Here is a 23296-nt window from a genome sequence, read left to right as displayed (position 1 = left end):
AAAGACACGCTTCAAGGATTTCGTAGATGTTTGTTCAGGAATGTATCAGCAGCTCATGGGATCCAGCTTGTCTCACGATAATACCCTGATTGTGTTTGAAGGAGGATTCACAGCTGTTATATTGCTAACAAAAAGCTAGTCTAGGCAACATCATTCAGCCCTTTGAGGTGGTTTGAATGTTTTTTTTTCCTTAGGCTGACATTGTAAGAAGAACCAATCCACTTGTGGCCTGACATAGATCCACGAGCTGGGTCACAAATAATACAGAAAATATTGTCAGTGTCCTTCCCTAAGGTAATCAAACCTCCCAGCCAGTATACTGTACATACAGGAAATACCGCTACTAGTAAACTGCTGATTTTAATAACAAGCTCCGTATACAGGGCTTTAAAACACAGAAACTAAAAATGTGTAAGATGTGACGGAAGAAACCAATCAGAACCTCTCTGAAAGGTGACCATTTAATATGCAGTAAAAATAACACACCCAGCAAGGTGTAAATGTAGATGAGTGATGTCAGTTGACAGTCTGATTCATTTCCTCCACCATCTCTTGTGGCCTCTGACGGCTTCATATTTGTTTCCTCCCAGAACATGATGGATGACTCACAGCAAGTCAACACAATAAGTTTCATAGAGACAGAGTTAAGAGCAGGTGGCATTCCGCCACGCACAACAGCTGGAGGACCTGCCTGTTAATGAGATGCATGCATCAAGTTTGATTAAACTCCGTTTAATCCCTGTAACGTGTTGACGTTTCAAAAGTTTCATTTTTCACACCATCCAAGTATTGAGTAGGTCTTTTTGCCAATGTTCTAGCAATCTGCTATGACATGTCATATAAGGCATTGCTTTCATGAACTGAAGGTTATTCCCCCACAAATACCGGTGATATCTGTCCATCGCAGGTCAAGTGTCGCAGATACAGACTTATGATTCCTGTGCGAGAAGCAACTGGTAATCCTTCCCCATGGCTAAAGCAATCATACCCACTTATGTCTGGGGTAGATAACTGTAATGATTGTTTACCACAAGCGAAACCACTGATTTTCAGTCACAAATATACCACTTTCTAGGGGTCGGCTGCTATTTGCTTGTAACACAATCACTGTAACAGGATGCCCCTCAATCTGATAACTTACAACGTGATGTTTTTTTGTTTTTTTTCTTTCGAGACTGATTGTGCCCGACATTCAGCCAGAGTGGAGGCCGGCAGCACAAGCTTCATAATCCAGCAGTGAATTCACAGGAGGTTGGTGTGAGTTCAGGGACATCTGAGGTGGTTTGGATCTGTAGTTAGAAACAGCTTCGTCATTATTTCCCCATTGGTCTAATTAAGTCGTTCACCAACCTTTTTGGTTTCTGATACCTGAAGCTAACTTTTATGTGCTCGTGAACCATCATAACAGAGAGAATCTGTTTATGAATTTAATTTCTGTTTTATCTGAATAACAATATAAGAGACCTCAAGAAGTATAATTATCCATGATATATGTCAGAGCAGACATATTCAGGTGTGATTAACTGGAAGGTGAGTCATGGCAACTCCACTCCTGCAGTAGCTGTCCAGTATTTTGTGAATAAAAAAGCAAGAGACGTCATGAGGGAAAAGGTGTTAGATTCAGACTGTGTTCATTATACAAATGATTTATGAATATGATATGGTGATCTATTCTGTTGTTAATGAGAATTCAAATCCCAAATCTTTGTACCGTACAATCAAGGATCTGCCTTTCTACAGAGGTGTCTAACCCTTTACTATCTTTGGATGTGTTGGAGCTTTGCAAAAAAATGGTGCAAATGACCAGAGCTTCCTAACATGCCAGTATCACAGAAGACAAAGATCACCACCATTTATTTTATTATGTAAATGTGCTTTTTATACTGTGATGTATTTGTATAAACACATGTCTATTTAATAGCAATGTATGTTTTTTTGCACTATTGTGATGATTGCGATTTATTTCAATTGCTTTTGTCAGATTTTACTCTGGTCATATGTAAACAGTTTTTCAATGAAAGGTCTGGAAAATGTGCATTGGCCTATGATTTACTGTTTGGCATGGGCTGCTATTTAGTTCTGGATGTGTGATAGAATATTTCAGACATGCTACCAGCCCCCTCTCTGTATTTTATTATTTTATTACTTAGCTGATTCATCAAATTAAATGTTCATCTTTCTTTTTCCTGCCTTTATTCTTCTCCTCATACATCACCAGAAATATAAAAATGAATGAAACTCAATAATATTAAATTCAACTCATTTACATTTAAAACCAAATTTATTCAATTGAACTTAAGAATACTGAATAAAACCTGACATCATCAAGGTTCAGGCATCACCTTTTGTGTTATGTAGCCACAGCTAACATCAGGCAAAGTGAGTTAGTATTTAAATTCAAACATTTCACTATTTAGTTACACTGTAATTGTGAACTAATGAATGTCTAAATATTTTATTATCACAGGTGGTTATGTTGTCAATGTCAATTTATTTTAGGCAGCACAGAGGCTAAGCTAACTGCTTAGCGCTGCATCCTTACAGCTAAAAGGTCCCCTGTTTGAATCCCTGAACAGCTTTGTCCTTTCTGTGTGGAGTTAGCGTGTTCTCCCTGTATTTGTGTGGGTTTCCTCCGTGTACTCCGGTTTCCCCCAACAGTCCAAACACATGCATGTGAATGTGAGAGTGTCCGTCTGTGTTGACCTGTCCAGGTTGCACCCTGCTAGGCTCCAACCAGCCCCGACCCTGAATTTTAGAATTGTGTGGCAACCAGGCAGACTAACCCTCCACAGGATGGATCTTTATCTGTCCCCAAAATGTGCCACCCTATTTTGAGGATGTGCCCCAGTCTGAGTACCCCCAGTAAATCTCACATAGTGATGAAGAAATTGTCACACTGAGATCAGTAGTGACTGCATCTGTACAGCTCCTCTTTCGGTGACATTTGGGGATTTCCTAGTGCTGTTCCACTAGTGAAGTGTACGGATTTATGCTGATTAACTGATCCTGACATTACCTGTAAAGGGCAAACTTTACACTTAAAAAAAACACGAAGGTGCGCCCGCGTCTTGATGACGTCAGATTTTATGCATTGGAGTATTTTTTTTTTTTATCAGTGTTATTCATGTTCTTATGTTTTGTAACCCCCATGTTATATATACGTTATAAATAACCTTTTTTAAATCCGTTTTTTATCTTTACTCAGCCACTTAAAATTATTTTTTATTGTAATACTGGTATAGTACGGAAGCCGAGAAAGGGCCCCGGAAGCAACTATCGTTTTTAACGCCGTCTATGGCCGTTGCACAATTATGTCGTCAGTAGGGTTTTACTTTGAAGTTTCCAACAGGAACTTGCTTCCTTTTCATGCTTCTTCACTGGTTGAACCCGCTTCAGTGCGTCGCCCGGGTGGTTAGCTTAGTTAGCGGAATCAAGTCTTACATCTCGTTGTTCTGAAAATGTCGAACCCAATACCCTCTGAAAGGCCTTCAAAACCCGAAAACCCCCGTGTCTTCTTCGATGTAGACATCGATGGAGAAAGAGGTCAGCTAGCTGCTATGTGTGGCCGGTTCGCACCGTTAGCATTGTTCTAACCTTAGCCCTTTCTGGTAACTTCTAGAAAGGGATTGAATTAACGTTACTGTAACGCAGAGCAGGTTTGCACGTGTAATAGTTTACTTACATTTATTGTGAACACTCTTTTAGTCAGATAAATGATTAGTCACAGAGCGTGTTTCATGCCTTATGAATGAAGCGATCAACCACGTGTAGTTGTGTTGTCTATTAACGTCCATACTTGTAAATGTACGTTAGTTATTAGCCTCAAGTCGCTGTCATCCATGTATTAAGTCAAATTTATGGAATGCATTAATTGATTGAATAACTAATAAAATGAATTCATAAAATTAAAACACAGTGGTAACTTAGATGTAGCCCCGACAGGGTTTTTCTATTGCTTCTATTGTAACCTATCTCCTGCGTCACTGTTCTATTATTTAGTAACATAAAATACTTTTATCTGAGTTGAACATCTTGGTAGATTATGTCATAGGTAGTTTAGAGTTCGGTAGAGTTCTAACAAATATCTTTATGTTCACAGCTGGGCGAATAGTTTTGGAGCTCTTTGCTGACATTACTCCCAAGACTGCTGAGAACTTCAGGGCGCTCTGCACCGGAGAGAAAGGCATTGGCAAATCCACTGGGAAACCTCTGCACTTTAAAGGATGCCCTTTCCACCGAAGTAAATAGCAATCACATCTGCACACAAAAGGACTGTGATCACTTTCATTTTGGCATGACACCTGGAAGTCAACGGTAGTTGCTTACGTACCAAACACCTTTCTAAAAAGTACCATGTATTTATCTTCACTTCATTGAAATCTGTACAAATGTTAAATACCTGGCTCTGTCCTAAATTGGTGATGAAGAAAATGTTGAGGTGATCATGGTCTGTAATTATAGACAATAATTCAATATACAAAAACACTACACAGACAGCTGAGAAATTGTTGCAACTAAAGACTATTTAAACAGACTGGTAATAGTCGGCTGTTTAACGCTGTAAAATAAAAGCCACAGTCATGAGAATGATTATGATTTAAGATGCAAACTAAGTATGTGGGTTTTAATAGGTTCTTTGAGTTCTTTCTACATTTGAGTCTAAAGCACTATTAAAGGTCAGGCTGGTTGGTCAGGAAATGTAATTCAACTTCACATTTTTTTGGTAGTCATCAAGGAGTTCATGATTCAAGGAGGCGACTTCTCTAACCACAATGGCACCGGTGGAGAGAGCATCTATGGGGAGAAGTTTGAGGATGAAAACTTCTACTACAAGGTAATGATATCTGCTTTTCAACACAATTATCATTGTATGACTCAACTGGAGGGGATTTGCAAGGGTCAACCATCAGATTGTTGGGACATACTACTACATTAGAGGCAAAATGTCTTAAGGACAAAATCTGCTCAAGAATATACTAGTTTATTTTTAGGATTGTCTCAGGGCATCCCTGTTGTGGGTGAATTGGATTAAAATGATCGTAGTTTTTATCAGATGTGCCACGTTCCTTTGTGGGAGGTGGTACTGCTGTCCTTTCTCTTTATAATGACTTATCTTCTTTTTTCCACGTAGCATGACAGGGTGGGTCTGCTAAGCATGGCCAATGCCGGACCCAACACCAACGGCTCACAATTCTTCATCACTACAGTCCCTACGCCGCACTTGGATGGAAAGCATGTGGTCTTCGGGCAGGTGTTAAGAGGGATGGGGGTTGTAAAAATGTTGGAGTCCATTGAAACAAAAGAGGATGCCCCAGTAAAGGTAAGGATTTGTATTTCATTTTTTTTGTTCAATTCCAAAATAATGCATTTTCAGTTTCACCAAGTTGTCTTTTAAAAAAGTGTCAGTGTAGTCTGTAGTAGTACATGCTTCACTACTTTAGTGACAGTGATGTTGCTTTCAGATGCTAGGTTCTCTCTTTAAATTAGGGCTTTGCAATCCATTGCACACTGAGAGATCACGATTATTACTTCCTCTGCTGTCACTTTAATGGCAGCAGCAGTTCTCCGGAGTTACATCAGCAACAACGTTGTGATAACTTTATACCTTTTGATTAGTATTTCTTTGAACATTTATTCTTGCTTTTTTTTTTTTCCTTTTCTAAAATAGTGGATTTATAGGTTTGCACCTTTTTAAAAGAAATGTTAATCCCAGCTCCTACGCATAGGTTGTTTGGATGATATGCATTTGGAAAAATCACTGCAGCTGACCTTTGGAAATTTTCTGTGCTACACCTGACGTATATCTGAAATTTCTTCTGATGTCTACTTTTGTAGCCATGTGTCATAGCAGACTGTGGTGAGCATAAGGATGGAGATAGCTGGGGCGTTGCACCAAACGATGGGTCAGGGGACATGCACCCAGATTTCCCAGAGGACTCCGACATCGACTTTAAAGATGTAAGTATCAGTGAGGACTTTGATCTTCAAGGACACAAGTGAACTTTGCCAGGTAGCATCATGCTGCTCCTTGGGCAGCTAGAGGACCCATCTGGCATTTTGGCAAATGTGCCCATTCGCCGTCTTATTTTAAGTCAGACGAGAGGATCGGTACGAATTTCAATATCAATACAAGCTTAGTGTAGCAAACACTGAAAGCAGAGAAAAAGAAGTTACTAACACAACCAGCTAAAAGTACTCGTCCTCCAAATGAGGAATGATGCATTACAACTGACATTTGGAAACTAGCTCGAAAAGATGAGTTTGTATAGTATAAACTTTTACCGCTTGTCCGATTGTCTAAATTACTTTCCTGCCCGCTTTATTTAAGCAATGTCCTTCTTTTCTCAGACCTGACTGTGCACTCAGTTATATCCATGAGAAATCCTCTACAGACATGCAAAAAAAAAAAAAAAAAAAAAGGACACTGTTTACTTTTAGATGAGCGATATGTTTGAGAATAGAAGAGGATTAAGTATCATTTGTGTTATTTATTTCAGGTTGATAAGGTCCTTTCTGTCGCGGAGGATGTGAAGAATATTGGAAACAAGCTTTTTAAGAATCAAGACTGGATAGGTGCTGTCAACAAATACAGCAAAGCCCTCAGGTACGGTACAGAAGTCATTTGTGTGATTTTCTTTGAGTCATCATTCACTTTTATTAAGCACAAATTTGTGAAGCACACTTTAATTGCAGCCAACCAAACAAAATGCATTAGCTCATATAATCTACGTACATTGTCCAATTACTACACTCAGTATTAAATTTGAAATTATTATTTGTGGCTTATGTGTTAAGGGCTGGTTGTGCGCTTATATTCAGGGTTGTACACTTGTATTCCCAGAAATTGTATTCCCAGGGCACATTTTTAAAAAAGGTATTGTCTTAAAGTTATGATCACATATTGAAAGAATAAACTGCCAGAAACATGAAAAATAAAGATTCTGTCACTTTCAGAGTTTACAGTAAAGTAACAATGTTTATGAACAGGGAACGATATTTCGCCGGTGGTTGTTTTCAGTACCTCATCAGTGGTGACTTATTTATTTGAACTGTGTTAACTTGAGGATTCTTTGCTATGGAGCCATGTGGCTTCTGAGTGACAGGGCCAGCTGCTACACTTTGAACAGTTGGGCTGTAACGATTCTGAAACCCAGACCGCATCCATCCATCCTTTTACTTTGATAAACAAAAGCCCCCACTGGCTGCAGATTCAACAACAAGCGAGTTTTTTTTTTTATTTTCCTCTTTTATTTTTCTTCTGTAGGTATTTGGAGGTGGGTGGAGATGAGCTGGAAGAGGCAGTGGAGCAGAAGCTGGAGCCTATAGCACTCAGTTGCTACCTCAACACAGCAGCTTGCAAGCTGAAGATGCAGCTATGGCAGGATGCTCTAGACAATTGCGATGAGGTGACATATGCAGAATTCGTTTAAATTGTATTCCTATAGTTGTAATTCACAACAAAATCATGTCTAGGCACTTTACTAAATTAAGTCAAGCCCATACAGAGTTATAGAGAAAAACCAACGCATACCCCTTAAGCAAGCACAAAAGTGATGATGAAGAGGAAAAACGCCCTGTAATGGAAGAATCCTGTGACAGAATTAGGCTAAGGGTGGGCAGTCATCTGCTGTGACTGGTTGGGGTGAGTGGAGAGTGGTAAGAGAAGAGAGACACACAGCTTCAAAGACAAGAGAAGCAGCACTTAGAAGAAGGAAGACACATAGTTAATGTCAATGATGATGTATAAACATGTATGAAGAGATGGGAGAGGGGAAGAGCTGAGGACATATTGATGTTTTGAAGAATTCTGGGAACTCCAAGGTTCTTTACAATAGTAGTGGAGGCCAAAGCTCGTCTTAGATTGCACAGCTGATATTTTTATACAATAAGTGTGGTTTTTTCTGAAATGGGAAATTACAGGACATTTAGGCCTTTGTCTTTTAGGCATGTTTGATGTTTAATTGACTTGTTTTTGTCTGGTTTCATAGACAAATATAGCTGGATGAGATCTGCATAGCAATGGAAATTGGTGGAGGTTTTCCTAATGTCAAAATAAAATGTAAACAGTCCACAATTAACGTTTGCCTCCTTGTAATATTCCTCACTAACATGAAAACGTTCAAATCTGATGGATTTTAAACAAACCTAGTGTTTTTCCTTTTAATCCCAATGGCATGTTCCAGTCTCTGTAGTAAAATGTTGTGGTCAGTGGTGTCATATGCAGCACTAAAATGTAACAGGACAAGGATAGAGATGAGACTGTTGTCTGAAGCTAAAAGAAGATGGTTAGTGACAGTAAACAGTGCTGTTTCTTCACTAGTTTCTAGTTTCTTCACTCTAAACCCTGACTGGAAGTCTTCAAACAAGTTATTCCTGGGCAGGTGGTGACCAAACTGCTGAAACACGTGGATCGAGGGAAAGTTATTTAAAGAGAGGGTCAATGACACCGACCTTATAAAGCCTTTCTACATAGCCTGTTAATAAAGACACGTTGATCAAATCTAATATGGACTGTTAATGGTAAAGCATCTAGTTGTGATGGAGTCGCAGACATGTTGATGGTTTAGATGAAGCAATAGTTGAACTTAGCTAGATGTTTTACACCGTAAATGATTTTAGAGCTGCTGTAGATGCTGATTGTGGGGTGGGTCTGGTTAATTTATTACAATGTATTTGTAAAGAAACTTATTGCTGCTGGGAGTTGAGGGAAAACTAGGCTCAACAGAGCTATGACTCTCTTTGTCTGGCTACAGGTATTTTTCAGAATGCTGTATGGCCATTATTGTAAATTGAAATGATTTAAGATATATTATTTAAAATAGGACAGTGTGTAGGATGTGTAAGTTTGAGTTTTCCAGTTTGTTTGTGGGAGGCTGAGGGTAACTTTCAAATAGCTACAACTATGTTTAGGAGGGGAAGATTGTTATTACACCTCCACCTTAGCTTGTGTGATAATTAGTGTTTGTGTTCTGATAAAAATCCACAACATACTTATACCTTTTAACAAGTACATGCGTACTGTTGGTATTGTCATTTTCTGAAACGTTATACTCTCCAACCTCTGGAAAACTGTTGGGAAATGTATAAAGGTGTAAAAATGACATGTAGTGATTTAGATGGGTGGCTGTGTATCAGACTATTACTTGGCCAGGAGTGGTGACTTCCTAGAGGTTTTATCGAGGTTGCAAAACTATCAGTTGAAAAATTAATTTAAGTTACTGTCAATACACACATATGTTAAGTATACTTTAAGTAAACATGCTTGGGTAAATGTTAGTTTTCACCAATCCTACTTGATTACTGCAGAATATTACAGAATACAAATGCAAACCTAAATAAATTTACATGCAGTAACTAAACCATTTCAATTTTTTTGTATATTACTTTTGTGTTACAGGCTTTACAGCTGGACAAAGCAAACACTAAGGCACTTTTCCGGAGGGCCCAGGCCTGGCAGGGGCTAAAGGAATACAGCAAAGCCATGGTAACGTCTTCTAAAGTAACGTTGAGAAATTAAAGTCTTTAAGAGACTAAAGTAAACACGGGATGTTGTATAAACTGTAATCAACAAAAGAAAGCAATCATTTGCAAATCATCCAATTCATAATGGGCAAATATTAAAAAACAAAAATCATTTGAATTTGTAAAAAGTTTACATTTGACAGTAATTTCCATTGTTACTTTTTTTGCATAGTGTTAGCAACACAGGAATGTTGTTTATACTGTGTATTTGATGAAATTGTTCAGTGGAATAGAAACACTCTTTTGTTGTAGTGGCCATTTGGCAGATGGAAGTTCTTATTTATTCCTCCTACATGACTTGTTTAGATTAATCGGAAAATGCATTGTTTGATTTACCAAACTGATTCCGTGCTTCTTGCCTGACAGGCTGATTTGAAGAAAGCTCAGGAAATAACTCCAGAAGACAAAGGTGGGCAATTCATCATTAAGAAAAATACTCCAGGAGTCAGGAAAAACAATGTGGTTTTTTTTTTCCTTCTCCTAACTGAAATTTATGGGAAAAACTCCGTAATAATTAGTTAATTGGCTTCACTCTTTTTTTCCATTATTAAGGCGACGGAAAGATGAGTGATTATGTTTGCATGAGACAATATGAACAGTTATGAGTATGTGTATTCTTTTGCAAAAGTAAGATATGCTTACGTGCACAACAAAGAGGTTTTAGTTTGTGAACATTCTTCCATTATACCTGCACTGGTTTGACCCGAAGAAACGTGTAAAAGCTCGCGTTCATTCAGTGGAATCTGGCTTTCTGCAAATCTGCAGCTTTTCCCAGCTTTTGACAGTGTTGTAATGCTCTTTTGATATTTTAAGCTGCAGTTTATTGGCTGCTGGCTACAAGATAAGAGCTATCAGTGCGCGTCATGCTCTCCCTGTGCCTTCAGGAGCAGCCTGTCTTTAGAGTGCAACTGATATTGTGCAGAAAGACACAAATATGCCAAAGTGGACACACAGGGACCAAAATCAAAGTTTGAAACCTTAACATTCAAGGTGAATGATCCAGTCCAAACTAAAACAGCATAATAGGATTTGTTTTATCAATTTACTTGTTGAGTTTTTTTTTTATTTTTGAAAAACTAAGTGAAACCAATTTCTTATTTTGCAGCTATCAGCAGTGAAATGAAGAGAGTCCAACTGAAAATCCAAGAGGAAAAGGAGAAAGAGAAGAAAATCTATGCCAAAATGTTTGCGTGAATATTGCGTCTCAGTATTCACGTCCTCGCTAAAGGGAAAGCCGCACATACAAAGGAGCCTGTAACTATGAGAAAATCTGTAAATGGGTTTTCCAGCACGCACATTTGTCACTGTGTGTATTGTTACTGAGGAATAACTGTCTTAAGATTTGACCTATCTTCACTGTTCCAACAGATTTGGATGTCTGGTCTTTGTTTCAGGGCTTTAAGAGTTGTACCTGTATTATGAGACAGTACATTCGTTTTTATTGTCATTTGTTTTTCAAAGGTCAATAAATTTAAAAAGGAAAACTGTCAGGTGTTCTTTATTCATTACTGAGGTATTATGTACAATACTGTCATCAATGTGACTTCTAAACAGCTTTAAATGCCCATATTGTGGATATTACAGCTACAACAATACAGTAAACTACAAAACTGCTTTTCACTTCAGTGTCATATGGTCCTGTATTGTGAATGGGTTTCATATCCCCTGGGCCACATTCTTAATTTAATAAACCTGTATTATTAAATACAGTTTTCTAAAATCTTTTTGGGGTATTTTTCCGTACCCTAAAAACAGCTATATGGAAATGTTCAGTTCCATATAGGCAATAATGCCATTCACTGATAAGCACTGTGTAATCTTACACAAAAAGGTAAAAAAAAGAAAAGAAATAACCTTCACATTTACATTCCATTGTATGCTGGACCACCGCCGCCCTCAGGCACAACCCAGTTGATGTTTTGGCTTGGGTCCTTGATATCACATGTCTTACAATGGACACAGTTCTGAGCGTTTATCTGCAATCTCATCCCATCTCCAGTTTCAAGAGGAACGTACTCGTACACACCTGGGGGTGTCAGAAAGAACTGGTTAGAAAACAAACTCATGTTTCACTGAAATTTGTGTTTCACTTTCTGTCACGGGCTTCTTTTTTGGTTTAGAAGATGATCAGTGAAAAGGAACATGAAAAACTTTTAGCAGACGCTTATAGCAACACATGGTTTTGAACTCTCTGGATCCATGGATCAATGGACACGTCTAAAAAAACTTTTACAATGGTTTACAGCTGAAATGTAGCTCAGACTGTTGATGCCCACTGCAGTACTCAGGTGTTAACAATCTTTAATGGAAAGTGATTTTTAGGAGGCTTTTTAAATTTTCAGTCACTTCTGTGAATTGGAGTTTATAGCCTGGATATAAAAAGCAGCTCAAAGGTCTGTGGGAGGAAGTTTACGGTTAAAGCTCGACAAGGCAAAATCCAAGATGTTCTGGAATCTTAGAACTGGGATCGGTGCTGTTGAAAAGTTACAATGATGACTTTGGTCATTCGTTATTTCAGTGTCTCGATGGAGATTGTGGACAATACCATTCATTTAGAAAACAAGTGAAGTTATGGTTTTAGTCAAACATTCTATGTTTTGCAGCATTTCTATGGCTTTATTTTTTTACATTTAGCAGGTTGTAAAGGAATGATAATACCAAGCAGTAGCACAAAAATGTAAAATAAATTTGTCACTAGTCAACTAGTTCATCGTGTTCTGCTTTATTGCGCCTCCCAACAGTACAAACGATGCTACGCATATAATGAATTAGTACAGTGATTAACCTAAGGAAATTAGCTTTTCAGTCATAAATGCTGCACTGGAAATTAGATAAACACACCGAATAACCAGAGACGGCAAATTCTGCTGGCCTCAATAAACACACTGCAGCACTGATAGAAATGCCACCTCATTTTTCTGCTGTGTTGCGTGAGACATGTTGGTTTTAAACAAAGGTTGTGGCTCTAATACAAGTTTTTATGTGTAAAAGTCATCCTGTCATTTCTGTGGAGACCTCTGATAAACACCTGGGGCAGTGAGAGGGTGGAAACATTGCTACTGCTTTCTCCAAAAAACAAACAAACAAAAAAACCTCATTTCAGGATATAAGTCAGCTAATGCATTATTTTGTATCTCATTTCTGGGAAATGACAAACTTCTTTAAACACTTGTAGATCGATATGTTCTTTTGACCCCTTAACTGTGGTGCTAAAGTAATAATTGATCATTACTGAGTGAACAGAAACCTGCCAACAATTTCAAAAACGGGCTAATGATTTAATTGATTTATTTAATGATTTAATTCCCTTTTTTTAAACACCCTGTCCCCCATTAATCTGATAAAATAATAATGTTCTTGTGTAATGTGTTTGGCCTGTATGACAGCAGAAAAAAAAAATCGAAAAAAAGCCTTAGGGCCTAATCAAACAGGACATGCTACAAGTTTAAAAAAAATCTTAACTGCTCTGCCTTTCTATGTTGAAAGGCTCTAATCTGACAAAATGCTTTTTATTTTACGGTTACTAGGCAACTACTGAATCCCTGTCCTTTGCCTATCCGTTAAAGTAAAGACCGGTGGTTATCTAAACATCTCTAAACATTTATCATTTTTCTAAACACCTGCATAATGGACAGGTGGAGGGAACCTGTCCATAGTTGACAATGAAAGGCTGCTTTCAACTACGCTGAACACAGAATGAGAGATCCATGTGGATTTTATGAGAGAGAAAGGAGAGAGGCTTCTCCAGAAGATTTGCCTGGATCCTTGTTGCTTCATGGCTTATTTTAGCATAATAATCAGGATACTTTGGTAATCTGGGTCTTTCACTTCATCTGATTGGACAATAGAACAAAAAGCATTGTGCAGAAACACTTTACTGTCCTTGAGAGTAAAATTCCAAAAAGCTACCCCAGACTGCTCCAAAGCGTTCTGACACCCTGCTGAAATCTTACAGGAATTCTAACTCTATATATGAGAGCATATGAGCCATTTAATATGAGCCCTGATATATGTGTAACTAATGTATATCATGTCAAACTATGTGCCACAAAAATGAAAGTACAATAGCTACACACTGACAAAATGTACAGGTGATGCTCTTCAGCGATGTTACCTGCTGGGCAGAAGCGCTGCTCAGGTCCATCGAATATTCCCAGGTTCCTTGAGACGGGGATGCTGTCATCCTTCAGGGTCAGATGGGGGGGCTGGTCCCCCTCGTGGTTGGTGCCGCTCAGAGCCACAGAGGAGAGCAGGTCAAAGCTTATCTTGCCGTCAGGCTTGGGATACTCAATTGGAGTACAATCTTTAGCTGGTTTCAGCTGGTGGGCATCAAGGCCTGAGACAGATCGAGCACAGCAGTAACAAGATGTGGATTTTCTCTTCTTTTCTCTTTTCCCCATCTCACAGAAAGTGAAGCTACACAGGTATTGTGCTTCCATCGCTGACTGCTCTGCAGCAGCACAGCAATACACTGTGAAAATCTATACCGCTCCACTGTACATACAAGAAAATCACTCACCACAGTGTTTAAGTGTCCATGGCTCTTTTCCTTTGAAGATCCAGTAGAAAATCCCAGTGTAGATCATGCCACCATACAGGCCAAAGTAATTGTGGAACGATGGCCTGATGTTTCGCACCGAGTGCAGCTCTTTCCACACCCACGAATTCTTCAGGGCCTCAGCGTACTCGGGTACATGAAGTCCTACGAAAAAGAAAAGTCATTTAATATCCCATTTTTTGTCATGTTTACTTTTCTGCACATTTGCAGTGCAGCACAAGGTCTTGAGCTTGTCAAATAAAGATTTCAACAAGTATGACTTTACTTCAACCCATTCTAGGGAATGTGGAGGTTAGAATTTCCCATTAGAAAATAAGTCTATATAATAACATTTCAAAGTCAGGTTTACACACTGGCTTTTACAACACTCTGCTGCTATTTTTCAAACTGTCAGGAAGTTTTAAGGCAGATCACTTCAAACGCTTACACAGAACACGGCATCTGTGCAGCATAATACCATGTAATTACACTATTCTTACCCAGGCTACAAAAAAATGTCTACTGTTTTGTCATTATGCTATAGAGAACTGACAAAATGATGTAAACACTGCAAGTCTCTACAGTGTGACAAAAACTTTTAATACTCTCCACTACAGAAGGTTCCCACTGGATTGAGTTCAACCTGCAACTGCTGTGTCTCTAAGCAGACTGTTCCCGACAAGATATTTAATGATTCTGCAGTTTTATGATGGATGCACCTGTAGTTTGGGCACAAAGCATTTTACTCCCACTGGACTTCTTAAGTTTTCTTGTATTTCTTTGAAGAGTTAGATTTAAAAAAATAAAAAAATAATAAAAAAGTGTGACTGACCATTTCATACCTGGCAAATGTTGCCACCTGACATTTAACCTGATGCAACCCATCTTGGCAGTATTGTTTGTGATCATGTAACTTTAAATAATTTCCCATCCACTAGTGTGTTACCCTGTTTAGACTGGGTTCAGAGATTTAATCCATTTTTTAGTAAACTACTGCCCTTGGATTATCTGAAATTAAATACAGACAGCAACTGGTGCAACGATCATGATTAGTAGTAATTCTTAGCTCGGTACCTGCCGTCTCCGAATCCGTGTCCTCTGTGACTTTGGGGAAAATGGCCTCAGCAGCCAGCATGCCACTCTTCATAGCTGTGTGGGTGCCTTTGATCTTTGGCACATTCATGAAACCAGGGCTGCAGCCAATCAGCAGCCCCCCAGGAAAAGTCAGCTTTGGAACAGACTGGGGGGGGGTAGAGAGAAGAGAGAGTTCATTTTAAACTTTGTTGTGTTCTACTTTTGAAGACCTTAAACTTTTGGATTTGGACTTCCAAGAATTTGGCAGGTGTTCTGCATCCGGAGCAAATATGCCACCAGCATGTCCGTAATGCCAAATAATTACTTCTACTTTTAAAAGAAAAGTATGCAGTCGGTGTTTTTCAACCAACAGGACAACTTCCAAAGCTCATGACTAATGACAATTAAGTGAGCCTTTATTTCTATGCTGATCTGCTGTAAATCCAGGTCACAAGAGCTGCAGGTTAAAACAAGGCAGTCAATGTCCTTTTCCCCAGCCAGCTCCTCCTGGACAACCAGTATAAGCCCTTGAGCATCTCGTGGGTCTGCTAGAGATGTCTGGGAACTATCCACAGTGTATAAAACTTATCTCATATCTCCAACTGAGCAGCACGTACTTCTCGATCTGTTTCATTGTCAAAACATTTTAAATCACAACTGATATAAATCATTATATTTAAAATGACTGGCAGTTAAAATTCAAAGATCTGTGTGTCGTCTATAGTGAAACTTAGCATATTTAACTAATAAGAATAGCACTGCATACGTGACAGATCATCGAATTTATTGACTATTGCATTTTCAGTATTGTAACTAACCACTTCAGAGTCGTAAAAATGCATATGATGTGAACAACAAATTGGACTCTACACTTCAGCTTTAGTCTCTTTTCAAAGTAGGATTAAATTTTAACAACCTCTTTAGGGGAAATGGGCAGTTTAATGGAGTCACGCACAGCGGGCTTTCCTAGATTACATAAACAAAACAGCAAGTACATCTTGTGATTTCCCCAGTGGTGTAGCTGAACACAATCTTGAGACATTTAGGTCCGTTTTATGGTGCCATTTATTTTATATGTCACTGCAAATGCTTAGCTTGTTTGCTGCTCAGTTTTATTGTGCACATAGCAAGTTTTTTACTCTATAATCGTCCTTAATGATGTTGACGATAGGTAATGAGCACACGTACCTGTAATCCTCCTTCATTCAGGGCCCTGGCTCCATATGCAATCCTGTGGCCTCCCTCCAGAGTGGGAGCTACAAATGGATGGTGTTTCCAGCGCTGGAACTCTCTGAAGGGGCTTAGGTAAGGGTTGGTGTAGTCAAGACCTACCTGAGGTAGAGAAAGATTTGCTGGTTTAATTCGAACAATTGAACAGCCAACTAGACAATTACTTTTTCAAGGTGTTTCTTATTTTCCTTATGCAATATAGGAATAAAATAATCCATTCTCATATATTCTTGTCTTGTAAGGCTAAATGGTCACTTCCTAAGTGAATGGCATTTTCAGGTCTGGTCAGGTCTGGTCAGGTATGGACCGAGTCTCAGCATGTTAGTATTAAGAAGCAACAGAAGGTGGTGATATTTTTTTGGCTTCTCATTTTACAGTAATAATGTAAACCTGCCCACGAGATGACTACTTATTCTGATGCTCAGCAATAATCCTTCAGTTATTTACTGCCTGCTTCACATCAAGCTGTCAACTCTGTTTATACGTCAGAATGCACTCACCACAAAGCCCAGGGCGACTAGTGGCTCTCCTTCATTCAGGTGATACAGGAAGGACCCTCCATAGGTGTTTCTGTCAAGGGGCCAACCCACAGAGTGCTCCACTCTGCCTGGCCTCCACTTCTTCTCATCAATCACCCAAAGCTAAACAAAGAAAGAGGGGACAAATTCAACAAGCATTTACACTCATGTATATAATATGCCTCTTTCAGACCCACATTCGTCCCTGGGGGGGGGGTGCAGCAGTGTCACTGGTGCAGAAGGGGAGCACTTGACTTCCTCCCAGTGAAGCAAGTGCTTGCATGATGGGGAAATTCCACACAGGCCTGGACCGTAACATAGGCCTAGGTCAAAAAATGCCTTAAGCTGCAAACAGGTAATATGCTATTAAATTATCCTCATGGTTAGTGCAGCAGAATCCAAACTGTTGCTACATTTCCCCCCCCAGTAAAAGTAAAAATATTGTTTAGTCTAAAAAAACAAAACAAAAAAAACACAGAAGTTTTTTCTTTTGATGCAAATTGATCCCGGGTTTCCAAGGTTCCCATTTTGCCTCATAAATTCAATAATATTTGCAGTACTGGCATCACTGCAGGCAGGAAGATTATGAATCTAATCAAAAAAGTACATTCAAAACAACATAAAATTCACTCTAGGGCAGTACCAAGGTCAGAGCACTGTCTGGGTCTCTGTTCACATTTTCCTTCTGTGCCTTTATCATCAGACATGAAAATTAACAAATTAAATGGAACGGCAAATAATTGTCTAATTATTATCTACATTTTTTATTAATTTAATTAATCGTTCAAAATTTATATGACTGGTAATTATAGATAATGGATGAACAAGAAAATCTAACAATGTTTGGGATCAACACAGGTTACTTCAAAGTTGAAGTTATTGCTAGAGTAATACAAGTTGGGATGGTGACTCTACAACTTGCTGTGGTAAAAACTTCCAATTTTAAGTCAAGAAGCCTGTTTTCCGTAAAGATATAATTCAATTTTTACGGTTAAAGTTTGACTTTACCACAGTGTATTAGTGCAAGTGCACTCATTTCTCCTTAGAAACAACTAGTCCAACCATATTAGGAGGAAGAAAATGCAGGCCAGCAGCAGAGGGGCCAGCATTACTTTGCTGCACACAGCACACGTTGTTTACCTCTTTCAGGCCAATGGCGTAGGTTTGGGGTTCACAGTTCTCACGCAGATTGAATTGTTTGTAAAGCTGTTTGGCCAAGTGACCATGACAGCCCTCCCCAAATAATGTGACCTTAGCATGGAGCTCCATTCCTCTTTCAAACACATCCTGAAGGAAGAGAAGAGGAGGATGCATTAATGTATTTTCACAAGAATGAGACGCACAGAGGATAGTTTACTGAGCTGCAATTTATGTGCATGTGCAAAACATGTTAGAATCACATAGGAAATGAAAAGAAAAACACACAAACTCTCGTACGTCCATTAGAAAAATTACAATGTACTGAATGATGCACAGAAATCCCTAATGTACTAATGAAAGATTTTTATTTCAGTACAGTATAAAGGTCAGTTAATGGGAATTCTAAATGGCAGATGGAGTAAAACCAGTACATGTGGTCTTTTTTTAAGTTAGTTTAAGCCTCATTTTTTTTTCAAAAGGCCTGAAATGTGTATATTGTTACTGTACAGTAGCTTACCTTCGGTGAGCCATCTTTGGAGATGCCTACGTCATTGGTGGCAATTCCTTTTACACTTCCATCTTCATGAAACAAAACCTAGACAGAAGTAACACACATACAGATACATACAGTGCGTTTAGACTATGGTCTTCTTTTCCAGCCCAGTATAACATCAGGTAGTTAGACTCTCAAACCATGTGAACACATTTAGCATTTGTTTGGCTAATTTATGACTTCTCACCAATTTACTTTACAGAAAAGCAGAAATACTAAGCTCTATATAAGTTTTTCCATGAATCAAAGACATGGGTATATTCAAAAATGTGCAGTTTGATTATTTTTTAGCACATAACTCATTAAATATAAACGGTTTAATGGACAAATTATCTATACACATCATATACACACACAGTCCAGCTAAACATTGTATACTTAGTAATGTTAGTTTCAGTATTGTATAGAAGCGTTTCCCACAGGATTTCAATATCCTTGTATACAGTGAAAAAAAAAAGGTTTGTATGCCATTTGTTTGTACTTACAACTGACTCTGTCACATCTTTTTCAACAGCCTTAATTGGCTGTTGAGCTTAGCGAATCACAAGAGAGACCATGGTAATCATAAAGCCAGTACACCTTGTACTGGCATCACACACGACCTCAATTAGAAGTCGTTATAAAATTTCTGTGGTGAGCCAGCTTAGTGTGAAAATGGTGAGGTAGCACTGCCTTGCCTACTGTTCGTACACACATACACACACACAGAGCTCATTTCTCTTTCTCCATTGCAAGCACAAAACATGCAGCACCACGTGCTTGTAGGCTCTCGTCTCTGCCACACTGACATATTTTTGGCACAGGCAGCAGTGTTATATTTAAGCCAGTTTCTCCACCACTGTGCAGGGAGCACACACCAACATCACGTCTAATTTGTTCCGTCATCAAATTGAATCATTGGATTAACGCTGCACACAGATTATGTGAACCGCTTTTTGGCATTTAAAGCAGCAAAGGAGCAGTCTATAGGTGTCCTCCAGTACATTTAAGAGCTTCAGTGGAGATCTCACCTCAGCTGCAGCATAACCAGGGTACATTTCAACGCCAAGCTCCTCAGCCTGCTCACCCAGCCAGCGAACAAAGTTCCCAAGCCTCACAATGTAGTTACCATGGTTCTTCATGGGTAGACCTAGAGCGAGCAAGAAAAAAGTACGCATACATTGAAATATTACATCCAAGATGCCACTGGCAAATGTGATGCGAGTGCAAGACAAACATATTTTAGTGCCATGACAACCATGTGATTACTATTAAATTATGGTTTCAAAAGATGTGCATGCCACTCAGATGCACTGTATAATTTACAATTCTCTCCACCTGCTTTAACTCCATGTGCTCTCATCTGCTTGGCTTCTCTTTATTCCCAGCAGTAAATAACATATAATAATAGTTACTATACAATTTTGATCACTGAGTAAAACCGTAAAAAATATCAATAAATCGCTCTCTCATTCTCTGGGGCAGTACTTGGTAACACTTTATTTATATGCCATTAAAAATGATACCATTTGCATTCCAAAAGATGTTGGCCTTTTACCTGGCATGATTGGGACGGGGATTCTGTGTTTCTCTGTTAAAATGCTGAACACATCTTCGGTCACTGGAGTGTTGAGAGGTGCCTGGGGTAAGAACAGTGAGTTTTTCTGAGAGTTTGACAAGGATTTGTGTGTAGCTTTAAATAAATGTACAAATAAAATCTATTTGTATTGTATCTAAGAAGGGACATCTATTTAGACCCCAATCTATAAACCCAAATCAAAGAAATACTGAACAAGACACTCACTCCTCGTTCTTTCCAATCAGGAAAGAGCTCACTGAGTGCGGTGGGCTCGAGACAGGCTCCAGACAGAGTGTGTGCTCCAATCTGAGAAGCCTTCTCCACGAGGCACACTCGCAGCTCCTTTTGATGTTCGATAGCTAGCTGTTTTAATCGAATGGCCGCTGAAAGACCTGCAGGGCCCCCACCAACTATCACCACATCTGCCTCATCAGCAAACCTTTCCATTTCAATTCCTGAGAAATTAAAAAAAAAAAAAGTCAGTGGGAAATACATTTAGATTCTTCTTGCAAGGGTTTAAAGGTCCTGTTTTTTGCAGTGGAAACAGTCTTACCACTATTGGCACACGATATTCATGTTACAATAATGTTCATATTAATTGGAACCTGGATGCTCCTCACAAGACCATTTACTAAATAAATGAAAGATCGATCTTTAATCTAACTTTTGTGCCACAGGATCTCTTTCTATGGGTTATTATAGGAAAAAAATGCTATCATTGTACTTTAAAGTAACTCTAGATACCTTACCTTCCCATCTTGGATCTTTATCCCGAGGATGGATGGTGTAGTGTGTTGTGATGCGCGGTGCTGACACTGAAGAGCATGTCCTCCTGTGCAATGCTGTGTACAGTTGAGGGGCCATATGCTCTTTCTGTACTGTTTTCAATGCCCTGATACAGTTGCGGGCTGCAAGAAAGAGAACAGCCTCAGTTAAGTTCCAACTTGTGTGTATGTACCCACATGCTCTCTAGATGGTGTGTGCTCACTTATTTGGTGGAACCTGATGAAAAACCCATGACAGGGACAAACAGCTTTTCTAGTGGTTAAGGTAGTGGACTTGCCAGCTGTCACACTGCTACATAGCGGGGCGCAGGAGGTAGAGCGGTCCACCAACCATAGGGTTGTTGGTTCGATCCCCGGCTCATCCGGTCACATGTCGAGGTGTCCTTGAGTAAGACACTGAACCCCAACTTTGTTGCTCCCGGTGACTGTTGGTCAGGTGCATAGCAGCTCCCCCATCGGTGTGTGTGTGTGTGTGTGAGTGCGAATGGGTGAATGAGAAGCAGTGTGAAGCGCTTTGGGGACCAATAGGTAGAAGAGTGCAGACCAGTTACATAGCAGTAGCAGCACCATGGTAGCTAATTAGGACCATTACAAATGTGACTACTGCTAATCTAAATTCAAAGTCTAAGGCTGCAAATAAACATTAATCTTAAAGCGCAATTGTTTTTTGCAACTTTGGGACCGATGGCAAGTCACTTGATTCCTAACAAGATGTCAATTGGCCATATTACCCTGCACAAGGACACTATTCCCGTGACCTATATACCGACTGAACTTTCACCTACATTTTAGCTTGATGCTAATGTCAGCGAGCCTTTTAGTCTATTATGGCTAGCGCTGCCACTAGCATATGTACAAAGCCCAAGAAGAAATTTCAGAAAAAACGGCTGAAGGGAACAATGACATCTGGTAAGAACGAGTGACGACACCGTCAGTAACGCTCCAGTTAGCTGAGCCGCGTCCATATCCAACACAACAAACTGGCAATCTGTTAGCAAGGTGGCTATTAGCTGACATACCTTGGCACGAATATCTGCTAGCTGGAAACATTCTGTGTCAGCTAGCGTGAGCTCACTAGCAGACAGCGTTAAGATTCTTTCCCCTTCGGCCGACTTGAAAGTATGGTGCCCTCTGTTCTCTTCCAGTGGGAGAAGCCGTGCAAACCGGCCCGCTCTGCAGGCAAACGTCGAGCCGTGGTCAGCTACAAAACACGTCTACGATCGCGAACATTAGGGAGCGTCGAAAGCTGCGCTGTTGCGGCGGCGTTCACGTAATTGCCCAACACAGTAACAACTGCGCATGTGCAGAGCTCTCTCTGTCAGAGCTTGGGTCAGGAGCGACGCATTATGGAGGCCAGAGATTACACTGAACTTTCTGACTATTTTATTTCCATGTTATTAATTTACCAAGCATACAGACTACACATAAAAAAGCTCTAAAGATATAAACCCCTTTAGCTGGTACTGTACGTACTACGTACATTTAGCGCTGCTCATAAGTACAATTTTGAGCTACTTGTTCTTGTACTGGAGTATTTCCATTTTATGCTCCATATTTACTGCACTATAATTTGGAGGGCAACACTGCACTTTTTTCTTACTACAGTTGTTTTGCTACTCTGCAAATATACATGATAAAAACAAAGAAAGTGGCAGCAAATAAAATGGTATCAGTCAGCTCCCCCTCCACACGTCTTGAGATTGACTTTTGTTTGCAGGGTCCAGCATAGAGAGCACAGGGGCCGTGGCTCTGTCAGTGCAAATCACAGGCTTGGATGATTTTTCAAAAAGGAAATTGTCAAAAATAACTAGAATGAAACGTACGAAGGCCTCTAGGTTCTGTAGAAACTTTATGTTACATTCACGTTATGATCCTCTAATTAAATAAAAACATCTTTGTTTTCTTAGTGTACATTTTAAGTACTTTAGTACTTAATGTAAATTGCAAGTGTGTACTAAGTACTTAACATTGAGTAAGGAATTTGAAGTGGTACTTATATGTGTTAGGCAAGTAGTTAATATTTGACTTTTGAAATAAAAAAAAGAAAAATAAAGATTCACATTTTTTTTAAATGGCCTATATTATTTGTAAAAAAATAATGGTTAGTTGATATTTGACATCAAAGCTGATATCATATTTTACATCATGCTGTGAAGCCATTTGAAACAATGTTGCCAGTTGCCATCAGGTTGGCTATATAATATATTGATGCATCAAAGTATTATATTCTATGGCTGCATGTTCCATCTCCAGTATGGTTTTATTTCAGCCAAATGTTTATGGTCCCCCTTTTCAAAAATAAATTTCTTATTTTCTCAGTGTCTAAAAGGAATTAACTCATCTGGGTTTTCTAAAAATGATAAATAAATTATTTATCTT

The 23296-nt window shown here is 39.2% G+C and overlaps 2 protein-coding genes across 3 annotated transcripts; one reads left to right on the top strand and one right to left on the bottom strand.

Moving 5' to 3' along the window:
- Positions 1–3335: 3335 nt before the first annotated feature.
- On the top strand, positions 3336–11009 carry ppid (peptidylprolyl isomerase D). Its single transcript, XM_067518413.1, has 10 exons — positions 3336–3543; positions 4100–4240; positions 4728–4834; positions 5132–5320; positions 5836–5958; positions 6498–6604; positions 7265–7406; positions 9398–9484; positions 9889–9931; positions 10628–11009. Exons 1-10 carry the CDS (start codon positions 3459–3461, stop codon positions 10714–10716), a joined length of 1113 nt encoding a protein of 370 aa, XP_067374514.1. The 5' UTR covers positions 3336–3458; the 3' UTR covers positions 10717–11009.
- On the bottom strand, positions 11005–22176 carry etfdh (electron transfer flavoprotein dehydrogenase). Of its 2 annotated transcripts, none has more exons than XM_067518411.1 (13): positions 21937–22176; positions 20882–21040; positions 20358–20587; positions 20112–20193; positions 19585–19703; positions 18539–18616; positions 18022–18168; positions 16864–17004; positions 16322–16465; positions 15134–15299; positions 14042–14224; positions 13637–13858; positions 11005–11548 (listed from the first exon to the last, which is right to left on the bottom strand). In XM_067518411.1, exons 1-13 carry the CDS (start codon positions 21965–21967, stop codon positions 11385–11387), a joined length of 1866 nt encoding a protein of 621 aa, XP_067374512.1. In that variant the 5' UTR covers positions 21968–22176; the 3' UTR covers positions 11005–11384. The 2 variants fall into 2 exon arrangements, with proteins under 2 accessions (XP_067374512.1, XP_067374513.1); XM_067518412.1 differs by lacking the exon at positions 21937–22176 and adding an exon at positions 21121–21889.
- Positions 22177–23296: the final 1120 nt, after the last annotated feature.

Source organism: Channa argus, chromosome 10 (genome assembly GCF_033026475.1).
Source record: "Channa argus isolate prfri chromosome 10, Channa argus male v1.0, whole genome shotgun sequence".
Classification (NCBI taxonomy): domain Eukaryota; kingdom Metazoa; phylum Chordata; class Actinopteri; order Anabantiformes; family Channidae; genus Channa; species Channa argus.
The sequence above is the reverse complement of the archived record's forward strand: the minus strand, read 5'-3'. Positions and strand labels throughout refer to the sequence as shown.